The 20,614-nt window shown below is 46.8% G+C and overlaps 8 protein-coding genes across 8 annotated transcripts in view; 7 read left to right on the forward strand and 1 right to left on the reverse strand.

Moving 5' to 3' along the window:
• Nucleotides 1-1,099: 1,099 nt before the first annotated feature.
• On the forward strand, nucleotides 1,100-2,975 carry UREG_02836 (uncharacterized protein; the record flags this gene model as incomplete). Its single annotated transcript, XM_002543274.1, has 2 exons — nucleotides 1,100-2,737; nucleotides 2,793-2,975. The coding sequence occupies 2 exons, from the start codon at nucleotides 1,100-1,102 to the stop codon at nucleotides 2,973-2,975; spliced, it is 1,821 nt and encodes a 606-aa protein (XP_002543320.1).
• Nucleotides 2,976-6,085: 3,110 nt separating this feature from the next.
• UREG_02837 (uncharacterized protein) lies at nucleotides 6,086-6,739 on the reverse strand (the record flags this gene model as incomplete). Its single annotated transcript, XM_002543275.1, has 3 exons — nucleotides 6,086-6,279; nucleotides 6,314-6,357; nucleotides 6,690-6,739. 3 exons carry the CDS (start codon nucleotides 6,737-6,739, stop codon nucleotides 6,086-6,088), a joined length of 288 nt encoding a protein of 95 aa, XP_002543321.1.
• Nucleotides 6,740-9,774: 3,035 nt separating this feature from the next.
• Nucleotides 9,775-10,340, forward strand: UREG_02838 (endoribonuclease L-PSP; the record flags this gene model as incomplete). Its single annotated transcript, XM_002543276.1, has 3 exons — nucleotides 9,775-9,933; nucleotides 10,003-10,289; nucleotides 10,331-10,340. 3 exons carry the CDS (start codon nucleotides 9,775-9,777, stop codon nucleotides 10,338-10,340), a joined length of 456 nt encoding a protein of 151 aa, XP_002543322.1.
• Nucleotides 10,341-10,874: 534 nt separating this feature from the next.
• Nucleotides 10,875-11,582, forward strand: UREG_02839 (uncharacterized protein; the record flags this gene model as incomplete). Its single annotated transcript, XM_002543277.1, has 2 exons — nucleotides 10,875-11,270; nucleotides 11,337-11,582. 2 exons carry the CDS (start codon nucleotides 10,875-10,877, stop codon nucleotides 11,580-11,582), a joined length of 642 nt encoding a protein of 213 aa, XP_002543323.1.
• A 786-nt stretch (nucleotides 11,583-12,368) lies between these two features.
• On the forward strand, nucleotides 12,369-14,257 carry UREG_02840 (uncharacterized protein; the record flags this gene model as incomplete). Its single annotated transcript, XM_002543278.1, has 4 exons — nucleotides 12,369-12,428; nucleotides 12,513-12,959; nucleotides 13,184-13,327; nucleotides 13,421-14,257. 4 exons carry the CDS (start codon nucleotides 12,369-12,371, stop codon nucleotides 14,255-14,257), a joined length of 1,488 nt encoding a protein of 495 aa, XP_002543324.1.
• Nucleotides 14,258-15,057: 800 nt separating this feature from the next.
• UREG_02841 (uncharacterized protein) lies at nucleotides 15,058-16,002 on the forward strand (the record flags this gene model as incomplete). Its single annotated transcript, XM_002543279.1, has 1 exon — nucleotides 15,058-16,002. One exon carries the CDS (start codon nucleotides 15,058-15,060, stop codon nucleotides 16,000-16,002), a length of 945 nt encoding a protein of 314 aa, XP_002543325.1.
• Nucleotides 16,003-17,338: 1,336 nt separating this feature from the next.
• On the forward strand, nucleotides 17,339-19,316 carry UREG_02842 (uncharacterized protein; the record flags this gene model as incomplete). Its single annotated transcript, XM_002543280.1, has 3 exons — nucleotides 17,339-17,379; nucleotides 17,444-17,654; nucleotides 17,718-19,316. The coding sequence occupies 3 exons, from the start codon at nucleotides 17,339-17,341 to the stop codon at nucleotides 19,314-19,316; spliced, it is 1,851 nt and encodes a 616-aa protein (XP_002543326.1).
• Nucleotides 19,317-19,810: 494 nt separating this feature from the next.
• The window catches only part of UREG_02843 (uncharacterized protein), a gene marked incomplete at both ends in the record, with an annotated part of 3,009 nt that continues 2,205 nt past the window's right edge, over nucleotides 19,811-20,614 (forward strand). The window contains 2 exons of the mRNA XM_002543281.1: nucleotides 19,811-20,105; nucleotides 20,202-20,593. Coding sequence (XP_002543327.1) covers nucleotides 19,811-20,105; nucleotides 20,202-20,593 — 687 coding nt within the window. The remainder of the gene's footprint in view (nucleotides 20,106-20,201; nucleotides 20,594-20,614) is intronic.

The following is a 20,614-nucleotide window of genomic DNA, read 5'->3' on the forward strand; positions in this document are numbered from 1 at the left end:
TTCCATATCCAGAAACCCCTACACCTGTTGCTCCTTCTACTGGATCTCGAGCCAAAGGTTGGGCAATTTCAGCAGTGAAATCCGTGAAGAGTGTTGAGGTTTTACGACCCAAGAAATCATCAAATACTCTTAAAAAAAAAGCTGCCAAACGGCGTGGGTCAGCGTGTGAGCTAGAAGTACGTGAACGTGGACCCTTTTATGAGAATGACGCAAAGAGATTTACTGATTATCCAGAAGCCCAAGTATCATCTTATTTCCATTTCTCATTCGAATCCGCGTTCAGTGTCTTCTGGGGCTCCATATCGACGCGTTCGACGCGAAGTATGTTACATGACTTCTACTGAAGGTTTCAAGGATGCTGATGTTACTTCAGGATACTCCTCCCATTCCTAGTCCTCGAGCGCATAAAATTCTTCCATCTGACAAGCCTCTCCCTCAGACTCCAAACCAAAAGCCGGATCCAGAGCTTTCTCCAGCTACTTCCCGGAGCCTCATTGACGCGGAGGAACGTCCTCTTCGTCGTTCTCCTCCAGGCATGCCTAACGTGAAGGAAGATTGGCCCATCTTGGCACCCTTAAAGCCATCAGACTCCCCGACTAACCGGGCCAACGGCGGCCAGTTGACACCGATGGCCCCTAAAGCACCTTCGGATATCCCATGTGGCATCAAGATGTTTAGTGACGCAGCGAATAGGCTTGCAGGGTCTTTCAGTTCGGTCTCTTCTACTGCCCAAGTGCCTAAATTTGAAGACACTACCGCGCCAGATTTATCTTCCCAAGTGCAACCAACACCTGCGGCAAACGAACAGGGAGCTATCTATTCTTCAAATGGGCAAAATTCGAACCCATTTAGAAATAAAAATCGAATAGTCGTTTCGCCTGGAAGTCCGCCAGCGACCCCTGTGAATCGCAATTTCTCTTACACCTTTGATTCCCAACGCCGTGGAGCAGTGTCTGGATTTCACGATGCATCAAATGGGAAAAAGACTGATACGTTTCCAAGCAAAGATCTCACCACTAATAATTTATCTCAGTCTGATAAGAAAGGCTCTGTATCGAAAATCCCTCGAATTTCCCCAGTGGTATCACCAATAAACACGATGCTCGCTTCCAGCTTAACTAGCAGGCCAATGTCCCCTGCACTTTCTCCGGTCCATCGCAGTTCCATTCCAATTCCAAGCCGATTCCTCCAGAGTTATAAGGGCGAGCAGGCACCGATGACGCCTGTTAATCGAATCACTCTGCCAGTTCCTGAGAATACTGAACAGAGTATTACATCTCCTACTGACACTCTAGAAGTGACTGCACCTGTTAAGCCGGTTCTCAATGACACCACCCTTGAGCTTGCCCTTGTGAGTGATACTGAGGAATTGGATTCCCCTCTGGACGAAAAAGCGGATGCAGAATACATTACTGGTGGGGGTGTTAAAGTTAAACAGTTGTCTCACACACCTCCTTTCAAAGGGCCACAGTTGCGAATCTCCCCAGAGGCTGAGAAAATTATCATGGGCGACGAGGGGGAGCCATCAACTGAGAAGAAAAAGCTTTTAGCCCATGGATACCGGCGATCTGAAAGCCGTCGAGAATTCAGGATGTCCACCGACAGTTTGTTTGGTAGCTTTGGAGCGAAGCGAGACCGTAACCCGCGCTCCAGGTCGTCGCTGGGGAATGCTTCGACTCCAGAACCGGCGTTGAGTGAGAAATTTGAAGTGCTTTCGAAAGCCAATAGTACCGATTCTAACGTCAAAGCTTCAGCGCCACCTGAGAATGATTCAGCTTGTATCAGGTCTTTGGGAATGGATGCTAACACGCTACACGCATCAAAGACTTCAAATAACCCGTTTTTCAACAAAATCATGTCAAAATCATCCTCTTTTATAATTAAGGATAAACCCAGAGAACCGAAATACGGGAACGGCGACTCCTCATGTGAAAAAGTGTTGAGTCGAACTGAGCATATCCGGAATGAATTACCCCTAACCGGAAGTGTCTCCAAGGCCAGCCCCTCAGCTACGAAAAAACCAGAAATCTCCGCGCCCAAACTGAAGCGGACTCCAGACCGTCTGGAAATCCGAAAGCACCCACATATCCTCAAGCGCGAATCGCCAGGAAGTTCTCGCCTCCACAACGACTCGTCTCACCGCATCCCAGATAGACCCGGACTTCGGTATTTGAACGACCATAGCTATCAATCGAAGGCTAGGGCAACCCGTACAGGCGCGATGCCACCCATTGCTCCTCAAGGTCGCATCCACACTCAGGATCCTAGTAACAAAGACCGGGCTTCCCATAGCCGTCACTCACATGTCCATATACCAGCTACCAACTTCCAGGAATCAGTCAAACCAAAGGCTTCTGGTACGAAAGGAGTGTTGCAAAATTTCCGCGGCCTTTTCACGAAGAATAAGCCGGAACAACTGAAGGAAATCCCACCTTCTGACGTTCCTACCGGTAATCACAAAGAGAGACTTTCGAGAAAGTCCAAAGCTTCGCTTAATGGAGGACGTTCAATTACTAGGAGCCCGGTACGTTATTATCAGGCAGTTTTTGGTACCGACCGTGAGGTCCAAGCATCTCAAGAGCTGCATGATGCAAAAAATACCCCTTCGACCAATATTTCACCCACACAAGTTGCTCCTGCCTTTGCGAACACCAGAAACGTCAGTGGGCTAGCAATAGAAGTCCTTGACTCCGCTCGGGCTGAACCAGATACCCAAAAGAAAGAGCAGTTGGTTAAAGTACGTGAATATATCCTTACATATTTTGTAGAGACCACTAACAAGATGTGATCAGCTTGGGCGTATTCTTATCGAGGCCGTCAACAACTCCAACGATGCAGAAAAGGCCATGATAACTGCTATTCAGGCTGCTAAGCAGGCAGAAATTTCATGTGCTCTGGCAAAAGAAAATGCCTTGCAGATTGGCCAAGTCGCTCGTGAGTGGTTAGGGGGAAATGCCAATGGTATTAGTACCTAGGGTCTCCCCTCCTTTGCCTACAGTAATTGCGGTCAGTGTTTCTGTTTTACTCTAGTTGTGCTTGAATTTGAAGTGTATCCCAAGTTAAGGCCCTGTTGCCCGCATAACTTTTGACCTCTGTTTGGTTTCAACCGTTCATACCTGGGCTCATGTTTGGACCTGCCTTTCATATGCCATTGATTCTCTACTTTAAAGGCTATCCACTTCATTCTCAAAATTGTATTCTAGTTGTCCCTATGTTTGAGTGTAAAGTTAATGCTTGGTCTGTCTCCATTTCCAATTTCTTCTCAAACGGGTGGATTTCCCGGAATTTAATAAAATCGTCCATACTCCGTACATCCCCTAATAACACTTTGAAAGAAATTTTGTTCTACTTGAAGAACAGTCACAAGTGTACAACACATCGTGTTCTTTGCAGCCAACCACTACCATGTTTTCGCCAATAATGAGGTCGTTGGCTATTCGAGCAGTGCGGCTTCAGAAAATCAGGGGCTCAAGTCAAAAAGTGGGCTAGTGGACGGGTGGCGGCGGAAGCTAGCTTACTAAGAAGAAGCTTATTTTGACCACCCCCCTTGATATTGTCGACTTCATGCCATCTCTGCCTCAACAACTCGGCGCGATCGCGAGTTATTTCTAGGGAGAACCCGAAACTTAGAGACAGTTACACTAAGAGCAAGCTACGTGCTAGATTGCAATGATTTTCTAGGTTACTTGATATCCAATTGGTGCAGTTAAATGCCCAATTCTTCAGCATCCTGGATCTCAGCGAAGAGGCTATTGAAGCCTGAGCCTCTTCAAAACTGTGATCTGTATATTTCCTTGCTAGATGCTGCAGATATACCTTATCTGTACAATACTTAGCTGTTAAAAAGATAAATATCAGCATTGAGTCCAAATCCTCCTATGCAGCCCACGAGATTTGTCTCCAGTTGATCCGAGGCGGTACCAAGGCCAATGGTATCAAAATTTACATATCAAACGGGCCCTCTGCGGAATCTTTCAGATCAACGTCAGTCAGCGAATGAATGCTAAGATCACCCAGTGGCAACGTGTATCAAATGTGTAATTTTCAGGCAGCTCGTTTGATCCGACAAACCTCGTTCCACCAATCAAAGCTTTACGGAATTCGCCTGTTTTGAAAATTGCCCGTTGCTATGCTGGTATTACAAGCGCGTTTTTGGGGCCGCAGAGTTTTTCTTTCAACCCTCTCGCTTACGACTCCTTCCTTCTTCCTCCCTTCGTCAAGAACGCACAATGATCCTGTCAAACATCTTATGTCTTTTCAATCTATCCACGGTGGCCCATCTACCTCTATTTTGCTTACATCTTGCTCCCGTGGCCTTCTTTTATATCTTTACAACTTATATCTTCGACGTCTTTGGAGATAATTCACGCTGCGAATTTCTGCGCATTTTTGGGATCAACAAATATTGGTCTATTATCCGCCTTGATTATTGCCAGAATCGGATAGCAGTGATCACTCTTTTATCTGCTCTTAATCTCTATTTTAAAAAAGACATTAAGCAAGGGGCAAACGCTTTTGCGGCATTCCTTGCACGTTTACCACCGTCTCAGATTCGACGTTTGTACTTGTTTTCGCATCCTTACTTGATATTATGCTTACGCTGGCTTTAGGGTCTACCTTAACTTGATTTTTGTTTATCGATTTCCAAAAAGGATTTCCGGTGGTAAGTTGGCGTTCAGACCTGGTTAGAGGACGAAAGTCAAGATTAATATCTCTATTTATGATAGCCTTTACACGCACTTTGCGATCACTATCGATCGAAGATTTGAATCTTTTGCGATTTCTACCGTTCTCGGCCAGATTTGGCCACTGTCACTTCTATGTTTCGACATTGACCGTTGTTGAAAAATCAACATCCACCAATAGTTACGGACACAATTGTCGAAGAGATCTCAATGCCTGCAATGACTCGAAGTAAGCTTACCCACAGACTACTTTTGTGACTTTCAAAACTTAACGAGCCGGAATATCTAGTTATCCGGCACAATGGTTTCCATTTTAATTATCATCTAGAATTATTCTCTTTTGCCTAGTAAGTGCTTGCCGTCTCAGTCTTATTACCTTGAGAGCTAATTTTGTATTTTGCAAGACGCCAGTTCACAACCCCTTTTGAGCTAATATTTCAACCTCAAGAGGTTTGTTGCCGAGAAATTGGTGGTCTTAGGGATACTTACAACCATTAGTTGCACTCTTCCCATATTTCGTCCTCGCTACTTCGGAAAACCTCCAACCTCCCAAACCACATCCGTGGATTAGTACGCTTTGCGTGCGAGCGAAACTAGGTTTGAATATTAGCCTTGTCCAAACTTATTTTCTATCCGCTAACAGGTACAAGCAAATACCCTGGTATTTGACCTTTTGGACCTAAGTGAAGACTTTGCGCGCATCCATGAAGCAGTTTTGTCACAAGTGGTAACTAGTTTTGACCATTCCCCAGGCAATTTTTGTTCTAACATCCCTAGCTTTGGATTGTTGTTGGCTACATGCTAGGCATTATAGGTAGGTAAGAAACGAAGACCGTCTGTTGCAGCAATTGATATTGGGTATAGTTTAGCACATCTACGATCGATTTTGTCTTTCGAATTCGTCGGCTCGCCGCCCGTCGTTTTAGCCTCGGTCGCAATCCCACCAAAAAAAAAAGAAAAAAAAAACAGAAGAAAGAATAAAGAAAGAAAGAAAGAGGGAGAAAAAGATAAAAAAGTAGAAAATCGGAAAAGGACAAAAGCAGGAGAGAGGAGAACGAAAAAAAAAAAAAAAAAAAAAAAAAAAGAGGTGGAGGGAGAAAGGCAAGAGAAAATCAAAAGATCGAGAAAAAGGAAAAAATAAGATCTGTGAGACTGAGTGTTGATGGATGATTGAATTTGAATGTGCTGCTTGGACACTGGAACAGTTGAAAGGAAAAAGAAGAGAGAGATCGGCCCGTTGAAACCCATTTATTAAAAAAAAAAAAAAAAAAGGGGGGGAGAGAGAGAGACCTGGGACAAAAAGCGAAAAGTGCGAAAAAAAGAGGGATTATGAAGACAGGAGCCTCCTTGACCGAAGCCTTGTTTGATTCAATTGATACACCCGACAACTGTTATGTTTCTCATGTCATCCGTTCAATTTGGCTTTCTTGGTTTTCGAGAGTCCCCCCTATGTTTGCCTTTCCACTTTGACTTGGATATTTCCCTATTTCTGTTTTCTCAGTGCGGTTTTGTTTTGAAATTGGCTGTGATCCGATGCCCAATCGCTGGTCTTGTTTTACTCCTTTCTTGTTCGTATTGGAGTACTTTTGTTCAACTTTGGATTGGATCAAACAGCAGTCACTACTTACTTCTTTGCAGAGCGGCCTTCTTTGGATATTCGGTATCACCCAATCTTCGATACTCGTTGAGTTAACTACGACCCCATTTAACCTACTAACATTTTGATGCCCGGGACTAACCACTTTTGAAGATACGCAGGATTTTAATATACAGGCCCCGAATTTTATAACCACTCAGTGGCAATGGCTGTTGATGTGCCGTGGTGGATAACAGATGTTGAGATGCCGCTCTCAAAACAATTTCATTTCTTCTGTGACCAATTTTGAGTCGAAAAGGACCTTTTTCACACTGAGTGTCGAAAATACAGTCAAAAGAGTTCTGGAAAAGGCTAACTCAGTAATAGGGATGGCTACGATTTTCTTTCTTGTTTCCCGAATGTCGTACCTGGATTTCACAATATTCAACCGAGGATTCGAGCTCTCTCCATATGGCATGGTGTATATCACTAGCCTAATTGGTTTCATTGAAGTTCCTTTACATTAATACCGACTTCGGGATTTGATAACCAGCCAACAGCTCGAGGCTATTCGGCGTGGCGTGGTGGATGCCGCTTTTTCTTTACTCTTCCTAACTAGCATCTTCGCAGCTTCAGTCTTGGGTTTCTATAACCAGCCAGCAGCTCGAGGCTGTTTGGTGTGGCGTGGTGGATAACGCTTTTCTCTATCTATCCTTCCCAATCGGCTTCTTCATTGATCTTGGGCTTCTATAACCAGCCAGCAGCTCGAGGTTGCTTGGTGTGGCGTGGTGGATAATATCTTTTTCTCCACCTATCCTTTTCTTAACCAACTCCTTTAACAGCTTCGATCTCGGGTTTTTATAACCAGCCAGCGGCTCGAGGTTGCTTGGTGTGGTGTGGTGGATAATCCCTTTTTTTCTACTCATTCCTAACCAACTTATTCACAGCTTCGATCTCAGGTTTTTATTAAGCCAGCGGCTCGAGGTTGCTTGGTGTGGCATGGTGGATAATATCCTTTTTTCTACCTATCCTTTCCAAACCAACTCTTGCACAGCTTCAATCTCAGGTTTTTATAACCAGCCAGCAGCTCGAGGTTGCTTGGTGTGGCACGGTGGATAATATCCTTTTTTCTACCTATCCTTTCCAAACCAACTCTTGCACAGCTTCAATCTCAGGTTTTTATAACCAGCCAGCAGCTCGAGGTTGCTTGGTGTGGCGTGGTGGATGCCAATTTTCTATTTTTTTTTTCTAACCAATTTCTTCACAGCTTCAATCTTGGGCTTTTATAACCAGCCAACAGCTCGAGGCTCTTTGGCGTGGCGTGGTGGATGTCAATTTTCTACTTATTCCTAACCAATTTCTTCACAGATTTAATCTTGGGCTTTTATAACCAGCCAGCAGCTCGAGGCTGTTGGCGTGGCGTGGTGGATGTCAATTTTATTCCTAACCGACTTCTTCACAGCTTCAATCTTGGGTTTATATAACCAGTCAGCAGCTCGAGGTTGTTTGGCGTGGCGTGGCGGATGACAATTTACTCTTCTAATTATCCTTTCACAACAGGTTCTTATCCACTTGGATTATGGGCTTTTATAACCAGCCAATAGTTCGAGACTGGCGGCGTGGCGTGGTGGATATCTTTCCGAGCAGCCTTTAGGCGACAACAGTCAAATATCACATTTCCAATTGATTTATGGTTCGCGTTTCCTTGATGACATGGTTGCTAACGAGCATTCGTTTAGATCATTTACGATGATGATATCCTTTCTGGGTCGAAATAACTTGCCATGGACATCGAGGTTCGTGGTGAAGAGTGGTGGAATCACTTTTCAAACAATCGCATGTTTGCAATAATATGTCTTACTCCGCACAGCACAAAGAGCATCAACCAAAAAGAGCGTATACAGAATATGGAAAGCGGTCGTCAATGTTGACATCTGGTCTATCTTGAACGCTTATCCTTGTTACCATTTCGGCAATTTGAACATATTTTGTCTCGCATATTCTAGATGACATTTGCTAATTCTAATTTTCTTAGGGGTACATTTGGTATTTATAACCAGTCAACGGCTCGGGGCCGCATGACGTGGCATGGAGGATGAAGCCAACAGCAATTCCAAAGCTTTTCTTCTCGAAAGCTCGCCGTTACCCTCCAACTTTCCCTCGACAAGCATCTTCCAGCCCTATCTATTCGCTTGGCTCCAGAGCTAATCTAACAATTCGGCCCTACTTTAGGTACTTATTCCAGAAGAACAGCCCTTTCGCAATCACCTTTTACCGATTATAGGCGAAATCACAACTATAGATTTCATCTTGCCGTGCGTTCCGTATAACCAGTTGGTGGCTCGAGGTCATCCAATGTGGCGTGGTGGACAAAATCCTTTTCCAACTCATCGATAGCATGAACAAATCGACTGTACTAATCTGACACGTAGGGCTATCGCTGGGCTCCTTATAACCAATTGGTGGCTCGAGGTTACCAATGTGGCATGAGGGATACACCTTTATCCGATTGACTGGATGCCTTCCTATTATACTCTTGACCCAATATTTTTCTTGGGATAATACTTTTCGTTTCCGGGCTCTTTATAACCAATTGGTGGCTCGAGGTTACCAATGTGGCGTGAAGGATACACCTCTATCCAATTGACTGGATGCCTTTCAATTATACTCTTGACCCAATATTTTTCTTGGGGCAATACTTCTCGTTTCCGGGCTCTTTATAACCAATTGGTGGCTCGAGGTTACCAATGTGGCATGAAGGATACACCTCTATCCAATTGACCGGATGCCTTTCTATTATACTCTTGACCCAATATTTTTCTTGGGCCAATACTTCTCGTTTTTGGGCTCTCTATAACCAATTGGCAGCTCGAGGTTGCCAATGTGGCGTGGAGGGATTCTCTCACTTCCGAATATGGTTGTATGCCGGTCTGGGGTGGTATTTCGTTAGCGGCAGTTTTGGGTCTTTAATGGCCTTCTGATTATGTCGAGACTATCGATGAGGCGGAGAGAAATGTCGGCATTGTTGTCTAGGTCGTTCGAGGTCATGAGAACAATTTTTCTTCGTTGGTGGAAGTTGCTACCCATGGTCAAGTTTTGGTTGATTGTGCACAGGGATAGTTACGCAAGCGATGAATTTTCCAATACTATTGCTGCACATTTTGTATGGTATGTGGCTTTGGAGAATGCACGGCTATTTTTCATTTATTATTCGGAGTTTATTGATGCTGCGGGGTTCGGCAGTCGTTGAATATTAAGGTGACTCCGGATGCCCGTATTTAATAGCTAGTTAAGCGTGCAGTACTCCGCATTCCGCAACTCGAACTGTGGAGTTGCTAGCTAACTAGTTAAACGATTGGTCAAGATTATGAAAGCCCTCGCGTTCGTTGGATAAGTAAGATGGACGACAATCATATCTTCGACTTTCATCAGACCCCAGAGCTGTGCGTTTGAAATCGATCTTCTGATAGTGCCAATTGTGTACCAGCCATTTTTATAACCAAAAGAGCAAGAATGACCGAAAAACGTGCCGTCTTTACGGAGAAAGGAGCCGCACCATTGCCCGTCTTCTCTCAGGCCGTGGTGCATAACGGAATGATATACTGCTCTGGTAGCATTGGCCTTGACCCGGCAACCAAAAAGGTGGTCGAGGGGGGGATTGGCGAAAGAACCGTGAGCTGACTTGCTCCTGAGGCTCAATATGTATCTTACGAAGCAATTCCTAACCTTAAGATCTTCTAGGTACAAGCACTACGAAATCTCTCGGTTGTCCTGGAGGCTGGAGGGAGCAGTATCCAAAATGTTGTAAAGGTCAACGTGTTCTTGACCTCGATGAAAGACTTTGCAGAGATGAATGAGGCTTATGAACCTTTCTTTAGCGGTGGTGTTAAACCAGTATGGATTATTCTCGAATTCAAGATACGGATAAGCGTTAAACTGATGCCAATTCTTTTGAAGTGCCGTACCTGCGTAGCAGTGAAGGAACTGCCTTTCGGGACCGATGTCGAGATTGAATGCATTGCATTTTTGTAAGTTGCTTTCGATATTGTTTGCGTAATATCTGACTTAGGACGGTTTAGGGACAAGCGAGAATCAAAATTGTAAATCTTTAAGAGATTGAATCTTATCACTTGCTTCCAGGCGATTCCAAGTTACTCCTTTGTGCTGCAAAATATGTTAGACAACAGCTTGACTAGCAACGGAAATCTCAGAAGCAACTATTACATCGACCCATTACATACAGCAATGCAATAACGATATCATATTTTTGTTGTCTGATGATTGCTAGTCTTGATTTCAATCTATCCCTCATCACCAGCCAACTATACCCTGATGACACATCATGGATATGTCATTAGATGCTGTTCCTGTCTTTAACGCACTACCCAAACGGCACGTACCGGGGAGATTCGCACTAACTCGTTCAAGGCATATAAAACTTGCATTGTTTACCTCCCCACCTCTCTCGCACCCAACACTGTTTCTGCTGTTTTCCATTCTCTCAGGCTCTCTTTACATGATACCCGGCTTTTCCGCCTGTACAATCTGGAGACTTGATATCATTTTCTCCTTTCTCATATCGTTCCTCTCCATCAATCCACATTATGACCGAAATGGCTTTTCAGGATGGGAACAAATACCAGGGTATCCAAAGCAAAAGAATGAGGATGCGTAATAAGAAAAAGGTAGGCCGCCTGCTTCTTTACTGTGACTATTTGCAATCTAACGTTTCAAAGCAAAAGAAAGCCCAAAGGGAGACCGACCTTCCCCTGAATCATTCGCAGAATGCTCCAGGATGGGAAAAGGGAAATCACTTTAAGGCCAATGAGGGCAAAAGTGGACTATACTTTCAAGGCAGCCACGAGACTGGCATTGAAAACACTGACAGCTGTTATTGGAATTCTGGAATTGTTGGCTACAATATCCATGACGGAGTTGGGGATGCCTGCGCTTTTCCAGATACATCTTGGTGCACAGCCAGTCAAGAGCACTACGCGTACTATCCAATTGTAAGTATCGCACAGTTGCTCATAGATCTCATCGACCATGCATGATAGCGCTTACCACTGATATAGGATCCTTGGTATGGATATTGGCCGTACGGCCCATACGCCTCCATGACCCACGACTATGAGTTCAATGCTGCGGCTACCGCTCCTGAGTCATTCCAACTCCGTGCAGAGGCACCAGAATTTATCCCTACCGGACAATCCTTTTCCTCCAATGATGGCGAGACTGAAGGTCCCGTCCGATCGGACAGTGTTCCCATGACCGAGGAAATGGCGGAAGCGCGGATCCACAAACGTTATGTTACGATTTGAACGGTTAATGTCACAATTGCAAAATTATCATTGTGATTCTTTTTTGAGAGCACGGTGTACGAATACGTCTTTGCCTTGCCCGTCATTCGTCGTCGATTTGGTTTTGGGGTTACTGCTGTTGGGCTCGGAAAATTGATATGGAAAAAACAAGCGCTAAACTCTAGGATTTCGTCCTCCCCTTTTGTCATTCTTTCTGAGGTGAACTGCTTTTAAAGCTTTAATCGGATTGCAAAAATTCCCCGTCGCGTTCTGGCTCAGGACGGCGAGTCCTCCAGCACCATGATTGTTTGATTGCGTTCTCCGTTTGTGTACCAGAGTAATTGCTATCCAGTTGCGTTTCGCTTTTCAGAATAGTTGAATAACACTCCGTCAGTTGACTGATCTTTGCAGTGGAAAGCAGCACTTGTCGGTTTTACGGGTCGAATTGACCTCGGCGCTGACGGGGAAGAAAAGGAGCCGATACAGTGCTAATCCAAATCGAGAATAAATATCACGTGATCCTCGCAATGCATCCCGAATCTGGACTAGTCCCACGCTGCAGTGAGTCTTGGGATAACATCCTGAGAGCTTATTTCTTCTCTGCCAAACAGGCAGCAAGGTTTTGCGTTGCAGCTATTTATCAACGCTTCAGGAAAGCTGTGGAGATGCCTGGCCAACTCAGAGGTGAGGGCCAAGCCCGTATTGAGCGCCAGTCGGTTGAGCCATCTGCCTCTCTTCTCAAAATCTCGACAAGGCAGTCAATTCGTTGCACCAGGTTCATTGCCCTTCTTTTACCTCTAAAAAACGATGGTGTACTGTGGGAAGCCGAGCAAGGGTTGCCATCAGTGTAGACGCAGAAAGATTAAGGTAGGTACAAGCCACCTGGGTGTGATGATGCTGCATCCCGTACTTGCCATGATGATCTTTATAGTGAGCTAACTGGGAATGTAGTGCGACCAAGGAGAGCCCTCTTGCGGCCAATGTCACCGCGCCAATTATATTTGCCCCGGCTATCGAAATCAGCTTGATCTGTTATTCCGGGATGAGACTCAGAAAGTAGCAACAAAGGCCGGCGCCGTCTCAAGGCAGACGAATCCAACTCGCCTGCCGGCTTCGAGTGTCCAGACCGTGGCGACGCCAAATGACGAATCCGCAACTCGTAGAAATGCCAGGCACAAGCAGATCTCCTTCAAATCGATGAGACGGTATCAAGGGGTGCACGGCAGTGGCCCACTGTCATCACGGGCGCTCCCCGTTGAGCTTACGCACCGAGCAATATGTTTCTTTGTGTCAAACTATTCACCGTTGTTCCGACTTCTCGGGCCGGGTTGCGTTCCTCCTGTAGCACTCATGGATGCCCTGTTTGATGATGAAACTCTGTCGGTTTGTATGACAGCTGTAGGTCTGGCATCACTGTCAAACATCACGAAATCTCGGCCAATGCGGCTCGCAGCCAGGGAACATTACACCAACGCGTTAGCTTTAATACACAAGAGGCTACAAAACCCAGTGCATGCGACGTCCACAATGACCTTAGATGCTATTATGCTTCTAGGAATGTTTGAGGTAGCTAGTATCTTCTGCCCCTCCCCGAAGAACCCTTGCATTGATCAACTCAACAGGTCATCACATGTCGCGGAGCCACGTCTTTGCAAACTTGGAGGAATCATATGCAAGGGGCAACTGCGTTGCTCAATCTTAGAAGCCAAATGAATTCTTTTAAGCTCGATCGCTTTCGAACCGTTGTTCAAATTCGCGGTCAAATCGTAAGTCACCAAGCGCAGACACAGTCGAAGATTCAAGCCGCATACCCGGGGCGTTTTCACTGGTGGATGAATTCAACTGACAGTTCATCGTAGATTTCTGGCTGCCTTGTCGCACAAAGTTACGCTCCCCCTTTAATTGACCGCCATATAAGCCTAGATCGATCCGAAATGTCCGATGCAGAACTTGCCCTGGAGGACGTGACAGTGCTCCTGATTGAACTGACGAATTTGCGAGCTTCAGTAAAGGAAGGTGTGATTTCATCCCCATATGAGATTCTTTGCATGGCCTTGGATCTCCGGGAGCGCTTTCTAGCTTTTGAACGTTTGGCGGAGGACAAATACCCCTTCCGACGGATTATGAACTGGGACGGAAAGTCCAGATTTCTTCCCCGGGAGTCCGTTTATGAGGATTACTTTGATGTATATCCCAGCATCTACGCTGCTAGTATCTGGAACGGCTACCGCGCTGGTCGCATTACTCTCAGCGGCACTATCTTTAATCAGTTCTCGGAGCTTCAGACATCGTGCATCACGGGAAGTACCCTCTCGGATGAGATATGCATTAAAGTGGACGAAGAGAACGCCCAAATTGAAAAGCTGGCACAGGATATCTGCAGTAGCGCGCCATTTGCATTGGAAATGATTCGCTGGGATGCAGAGGCTGTTTCCGTCAACCCTGCTGGTCCATGCGGACTGGGTGGGTTCTTGCTGCTGTGGCCCTTGTGCCTTGCTGCAGAGGTGGGCAAGACGATGCCGAAACTTCAGACTTGGATAGTGCGCGAGTTTGAACTAATTGGACACTTGCTTGGGATTAGCCAGGCACTGTGGATGTCGAATTTGATTAAAAAAAAATACTCGATCGGCGAGTGGTTGGTCTGTGATGGATTATCAGAGTGGGATTTCTGGATTGACCACCGCCTTGATGCGTGAGTGTTTGGCATATTTTAGATGTAACAGTACGAACAGACATGCAGACATAGAAATCCTACATTAGACAATCTCAGCCCTAGAATTGAATTAGTAGATCTCTTGCCTCCGTGCCACCAAGTCACGAAATCCTCCACTTTCACACGCTGAGCCCCTGAGGCGGTGCCGCGCTGACTAAACGCGGTAAGGCAGACCCCCGCATGGCTTGAGACTGATTGGCTGAAAGCTAGATGCGGCGGGGCAGGGGAAGCCAAGCCCTGTGGCGGTGCAACCTAGACGCCGCCAGCACCATCTGGACTGTCACCCTGCCCTCCAGGTGCATCGCAGAATCCTCGGTCGTTTGGCAGGACGATCAAGAATCGCCCGGGCTAGGGGTGGGGTGACTTGCTTTGGGATTTTTTTTGTTTGCGTCTTGGAAGATTCTTGGTGCCATAACTAACTAGCTCTGCCCGGGTGGGTTTCAACCGACCTGTCCGTGGAATGCCACATACGGCGGCAAACCCTGGGAATCTGCCTTGAGCAGCCAGAAAACGGGCGATGGTCTCCGGAAGACGGGCGCTTAGGGGAAATCAAAGATGTCATCTGGAGCATATAAGGAAGCAGTGGAGTGCTCACTCCTTCCGGCTCCTCCAGCCAGATTGAGTTCCTTCACTCTCTGAAATATAAATACAAAGCGAGCCTCTTTCTTATCACTTGGCATTTACTATTGTCAACACAAGTTCACTTTGATCCTGCTCTCCAGGACAGTTTCTCGATTGATTCAGGCAGGATTTTTGCTTGATTTTGCAGGCTAGCTTTTGAAAATGGGCTTGTTCAGCTCTTCCAGGTCGAAACAACAAGCGACTTTGCGTCCAGATTCGATCATTTCTCGCGGCTTCGGGCGTCGCAGCCGAAGCCGCAGCCAAGGGGAAGTCGTTGATCGATCCTTTCAACCACATTCAGTGCCGACTACGAATTTTGCCCCTTCATATCCCCTGGAGGCCCCGCCAGCATACACAGCGCAGGCACCATCAAATACATCTACCAACGCATCATGTTCCGATTCGCCATATGCGTTCCTCACACAATTTGATACCGTTTTTCTTATCGATGATAGCGGCAGTATGGCTGGGCGCAGTTGGAGGGAGACCGAAGCCGCTCTGTCGGCCATCGCGCCAATCTGTACGCAGTTCGATGCTGATGGAGTGGATATCTACTTCTTGAACCATATAAACAGACAACCTTCCCAGAACACGGGCGCATACCGCAGCATTACCTCGCCGGTCGAGGTGCATGAAGTCTTCACCAGCGTGTCTCCAAGAGGCGGAACCCCGACGGGAAAAAGACTGGGTCAGATCTTGAAACCATACCTTGACCAGTTAGAATCCTTGATTGAGAACGACCGGTTTGCCAGCTCCGATTCGTTGCTGCGACCGCTGAACCTCATCGTCATTACGGATGGTGTTCCAACGGACGACGTGGAAAGCGTGATTGTCAGTGCGGCACGGAAGTTGGACCGACTGAACGCCCAGCCGTGGCAGATTGGAATTCAGTTCTTCCAGGTTGGTAATGAACCTGATGCAGCGGAGGATCTTCGCGAGCTCGACGATAGCCTTGCAGGTCAACAGGGTGTACGGGATATGGTTGATACGGTACCGTGGAACGCAAACAATGGCGGAGCTATCACTGCAGAGGGTATCTTAAAAGTTGTGCTTGGTGCGGTGCATAGAAAGTATGACCGCAGAAATGCGGCGGGAAGAAGGGAATGACGCTGATGTATGGCTGAAACGGGACACTGCTTTGTTGGAGGAGTTCATCTTTGCGTATTCATCCCCTTCTGTTTGGCTTGCATTTCATTATTGAGGTTCTTTGATCAACCAAGTTGGCATTTTGTGGGCTAGTTTGCTTTCATACAAGAGATCATCTTATTGGACATCCATAAATTACATGCATCAACTTTTTCATTGGCACCCCCGGCTTTGAGTTCAAGTCTATGACTCTGCTCCGTTTGTATGCTCATGATCTTCTGGTAGATCGGCTTCCAAACTGATCCGAAGTATGATGACGCAGTACTCCGTACACCATAGTAACTCCGTACATCTCGTCTATTGGTCAGATTATTTTCCAGGATATTGACCCCAGCTTCCGATTGGCCAACTTTTCGAAATTCAGGTCCCGAAGCTTATCAATTCCAACCAATCAGACTGTGACTCTGCAGCTGCGCCAAGTCCACGTGTGGCCTTGGAACCTCACCTGGACCTCCCGGCTCTTCTCTTCGCGTCGAAGGCGTCAAGCTAAGAAGATCGCTCGCGAGATAAACTCGCCGACTGGCCAACAGGCGAGCACCAACAACAAACAGACCTTGTTTGCTCCCATGTTGCCGGGGCTGCCGGGCTCTATTTTTGGCCCATGGCGTCCCTTGAAAGTTGAACCCAGGTCCATGTCGCCTGGCACTCTTTCTAGGACTTCTCCTTGTTCGTTTCGATAGCCGCTGAAGACGTTTCAAGGACTGCTTAATCTCCTGCTCTAGAATGCCAGCATATCCTGCTCGACAACCCAAAGCCCAATCGTTTAACAAACTCGCTTCCTCTTTGCACGTCTTGGTGCCGAGCCTCTGAGGCGCCCGCTCAATTTCATCCCGATCTTCTTCCAGATTGGATCCTCATCGAAGCCCCACCGATGTGAGGGAGCGAGCGTCAGTTCTGGAGGATCTGAAGCGGATTTCATCCCGACTTTGAAACACTCGGCGTGTGCTGAGAAGCCCAAAATAACAACATAATCTTCCAGGAAGCAACCCCATTTGCTACTCCTCGAGCACCAAATATACTCAACCTGCGGCTTGACACTATGGGCATTCAAAGAGCTCGAAGCTTTTCTTAAATCGTTGTTTTTATCGAGTATTGTTCCCATTCCTTGTTGCTTTCACACCGTACGCTCCTTATTTTGTCTTGATTTTGTTGATTTTCCAGCGTTTGTGCAGGCATTTCGATCTATTATATAGCATTGCTAGGAGTTGTTTTTGTATTTCTCGCCCTTGAGTACCAAACTAGAACCGGTTTTGACAAGTCAGTCGATACAACGGTCTCAATATAATTAATCGCGAGCATGGTTTCGACGGCGGCAACCACGCTGATAACGTTCATGCTGTGAGCATCGTCTTTTCCCCCCGCAAGCTGGATGTTGGCTGACTGAAGTTGGTGATTTATACAGCCGGACTCCACCGAACACGCATTCGTTGAAGCTCCTCGGGTCATGGGATAACTTCTCACAGGAGTATACTATGGAGCGAGATACGCGGACCGGGCCGGACCATTGGCGAGGATGCCATGTCTTTACTAATATAATCTGCGATGGTAACCTCAGCACTACTCAGGCTGGTCGGGATGGTGGATTGAGGATGGGTGGGACATATTGGTATTATGTATGCTGGCGTCTTTCGCCTTTATGACTTGAGGGAAACTAACTTGATTGGAACCTCGACTAGTATCGACTTAATGGCGATGTCGATTATTATAATGAAGCTGAGCCGTGGACGACCTCCTGTCCCTTTCTCCCTGGCCAGCCCATCAATATCCTCAATGTTCCTATCCACCTTCCTTCAGCAGATTCACGGCATAAACGCGAGAGCAGTACGGTTTCACAGCGATCCATTCCCCAAACGATGAATCCCGATGACAAATATCTGAATCCCAGACCCCCGCCGCGGCCCAGACTTCCACGTCTCCTCACATCCACCGGAGGAAACCGTAGTCGAGAGGCATTGACGTCTCCGATTGCGTCGTCACCTCAGCATCCAGTACATGGAAGAAGCGCGTCACATCCACGAGACTTGCCGGCACGCCGGAAATTTCGAGTTTCTGCAAAACTAACGTTGGATGCGGCGCCGCCAACTCTACACTCGACGAAGGGAAGCGCTCTTAGAACTGCATTTCTGAATTTCAAGACTCCTCGTTCTGTAGGGAAGGACGCGGAGAACGAAAAGCGGTTTTACTCGAATGGGAGAGAAGACGAGATGGGCTACAAAGTGGACGACCAAAGAGGAAGGAGTCCTCGAAGCAATACTCCATCTCCATCACATTTTCCGTTGGCATCTGGGCATTCAGGCCAGACTTTACAAGTTCCGGTTAAAATATACGGTGGCAAACGACGTCCTGCGTCACCATTTGGGAGTAGATCTGCAAGCAGATCTGCATCTCAAACTCGAGACAGGTCACCCCTGCGAACTCCCATGGAATTCCAGCAAAACCACGTCGCTGAATCTCCATATAGAGTGCAAGACGATACAGAGTCGCCTGTCCAAGACCTCGACCTCAGTGACCCGCCTTCGTTGATGGTCCCCTGTAAATTGGATCTTGGCAGCACCATTGATTTGAATGAAAAACGCCTCCCTACGCTTCCAAACAGTCCTTCCTCTGTCCTGGACGAAGAGCTACGAAGGATGGGCTTCAAATCCCCTGTGCTGGATATAGATGCTTTGCATAGTCATTTCTCTGCATCTACTGCTGCATCAGCTAATATGTCTCCAAATTCCTTTCTGCAGGCTTGTGATAGTCGTTTTTCAGAATGCAGTACGGATACCGACGCATTGTCGCCAAGTTCAATGACTTCTGGGTCTACATTCAATAACGACGGTTCTTTGTCCTCCAGGCGGAGTTTTAGCACCAGCGAGCCGATAGAGGTTGCGTCAATTCAGACGGCGCTCCCAAGGCTTGCAGGTCTGCGCATCACAGACGACTCTGATCTATTGTTGCCCCATCTTCACTATTTTGATACACCATCGCCGCCTACCACTGTTCCCGCTGAGTCTCTTTCAGATATCCGCATCTCGGCATTGCATATTGCAAAGAAAGTGCAACCTTCTGACATTCCAGTGTCAGAGTCGAAGGTACACTTGCTCAATGGACGGGCACCAGATTCCGGACTTCCAACACCACGAGCTAGTGGGGAACAAATGATGGAGCGTATGGGTGGATCATCAAAACAGCGGCCTTCAGCTCATATGCACAACATGATGCAGGAAATAATGGATGAATTGAGCTACTTAGGGGGTATGATTAATGTTGATAGTCCGGTGCATGATTAATCCACTCGGAAGATAACATGCGTGTGTGCATGTAAGGGTGACATAGCTTTCTTTGCCTCTTTCTTTGCCTCTTTCTTTGCCTCTTTCTTTGCGTTAATTGAGGAAAAGAAAAGGCATTTCTGGCTGGCGTTAGTGATGGTCTGAATGGTTGAGGTCTAGGCTATACTGTAATCAAGGTAATCGGCACATAAAAGGACAATCAAAGTAATTTATCAAAAGCGAATTCAGGGAACAATGTAGTTGCATAATAGACAGGGCAAATAAACCGAGCTCGTCGCGTTGTCGAGGGGGCTGGAGTAGCTTCAGATTACACGCTCTTTTTCGTTGTTATCGCGACCTCAAGTCATAGCTCGATGTCACTACACTCTTGACAAAGCAAGTTCATTGAGAAACGGTCTATTGAGAATTCTGTCTTTAAAGCTGAATGGTAATCGATCTTATTCTTTTTAAGGAAATACCAAGTCGAATAGAACCGCACACTGCCAACCCAGCCCATGCAGGCAGGCGAGATTGAAAATGAGTCTTCAAGACACGAAAACGACGACGATGACACGGAGTCAATTTGGCACGCCCACTTTGCTTCCGTGTCGGAAAAACAACTGCCAGCAAAATGCAAGCCGGATACTCTGACCTACTGTCCCACTATGGACTTGGTGGCGCTCGCGACGGAAGACGAGCAGGTTCATGTATTCCGGCTAAACGGGCAAAAAGTATTCGGTGGGTTTGCGCGTGGTGGCGGAGCGGCAGCAGATGGGCTCAAGGTCAAATCTTTGAAGTGGAAAGGGAATGGTGAGTGGCTTTAATGGCATTTATTCGTTTTTTTATTATTACACCTGCGTTTGTTGCTTGGTTCTTTGGGTTTCAGGCCTGACGGTGCTGGCGTAGGACATCTTCTCGCCGTTGCTACTTCTGATAACAACGTCCGCATCTTAAGCGCATATAGTGGAAAGACGGTGCATGTTTTACCATGTAATGCATCTCTGGAATATGGCGTCGGTGTACGGCCACGAGAGCCTGTTCCAAATGTAGCGCCGTCTATTTGCTGCCTAGGTTGGGGAGTTAACTTAACGGACGGGAAGTCGGTCGCGAAGGCTGCTCAAGAGACCCAAGGGCGGTTGGCTGTTGAAGATATCCTTACACCCGAAACGCCGTTATCAAAGCTCGCATATATCAAGGCAGATTTACCGCGTGAGCTTGCCCTATTGGATATCGATCGTTCATTGCCGAAACTGAGTACATTACCGTCGACGGCCCGACGATTGAGTCGATTAGATACAGTAAGTCTAGTGTGCCTGGGC

The sequence above is a fragment of the Uncinocarpus reesii genome, genomic scaffold, assembly GCF_000003515.1.
Source record: "Uncinocarpus reesii 1704 scaffold_1 genomic scaffold, whole genome shotgun sequence".
In the NCBI taxonomy this organism is placed as follows: domain Eukaryota; kingdom Fungi; phylum Ascomycota; class Eurotiomycetes; order Onygenales; family Onygenaceae; genus Uncinocarpus; species Uncinocarpus reesii.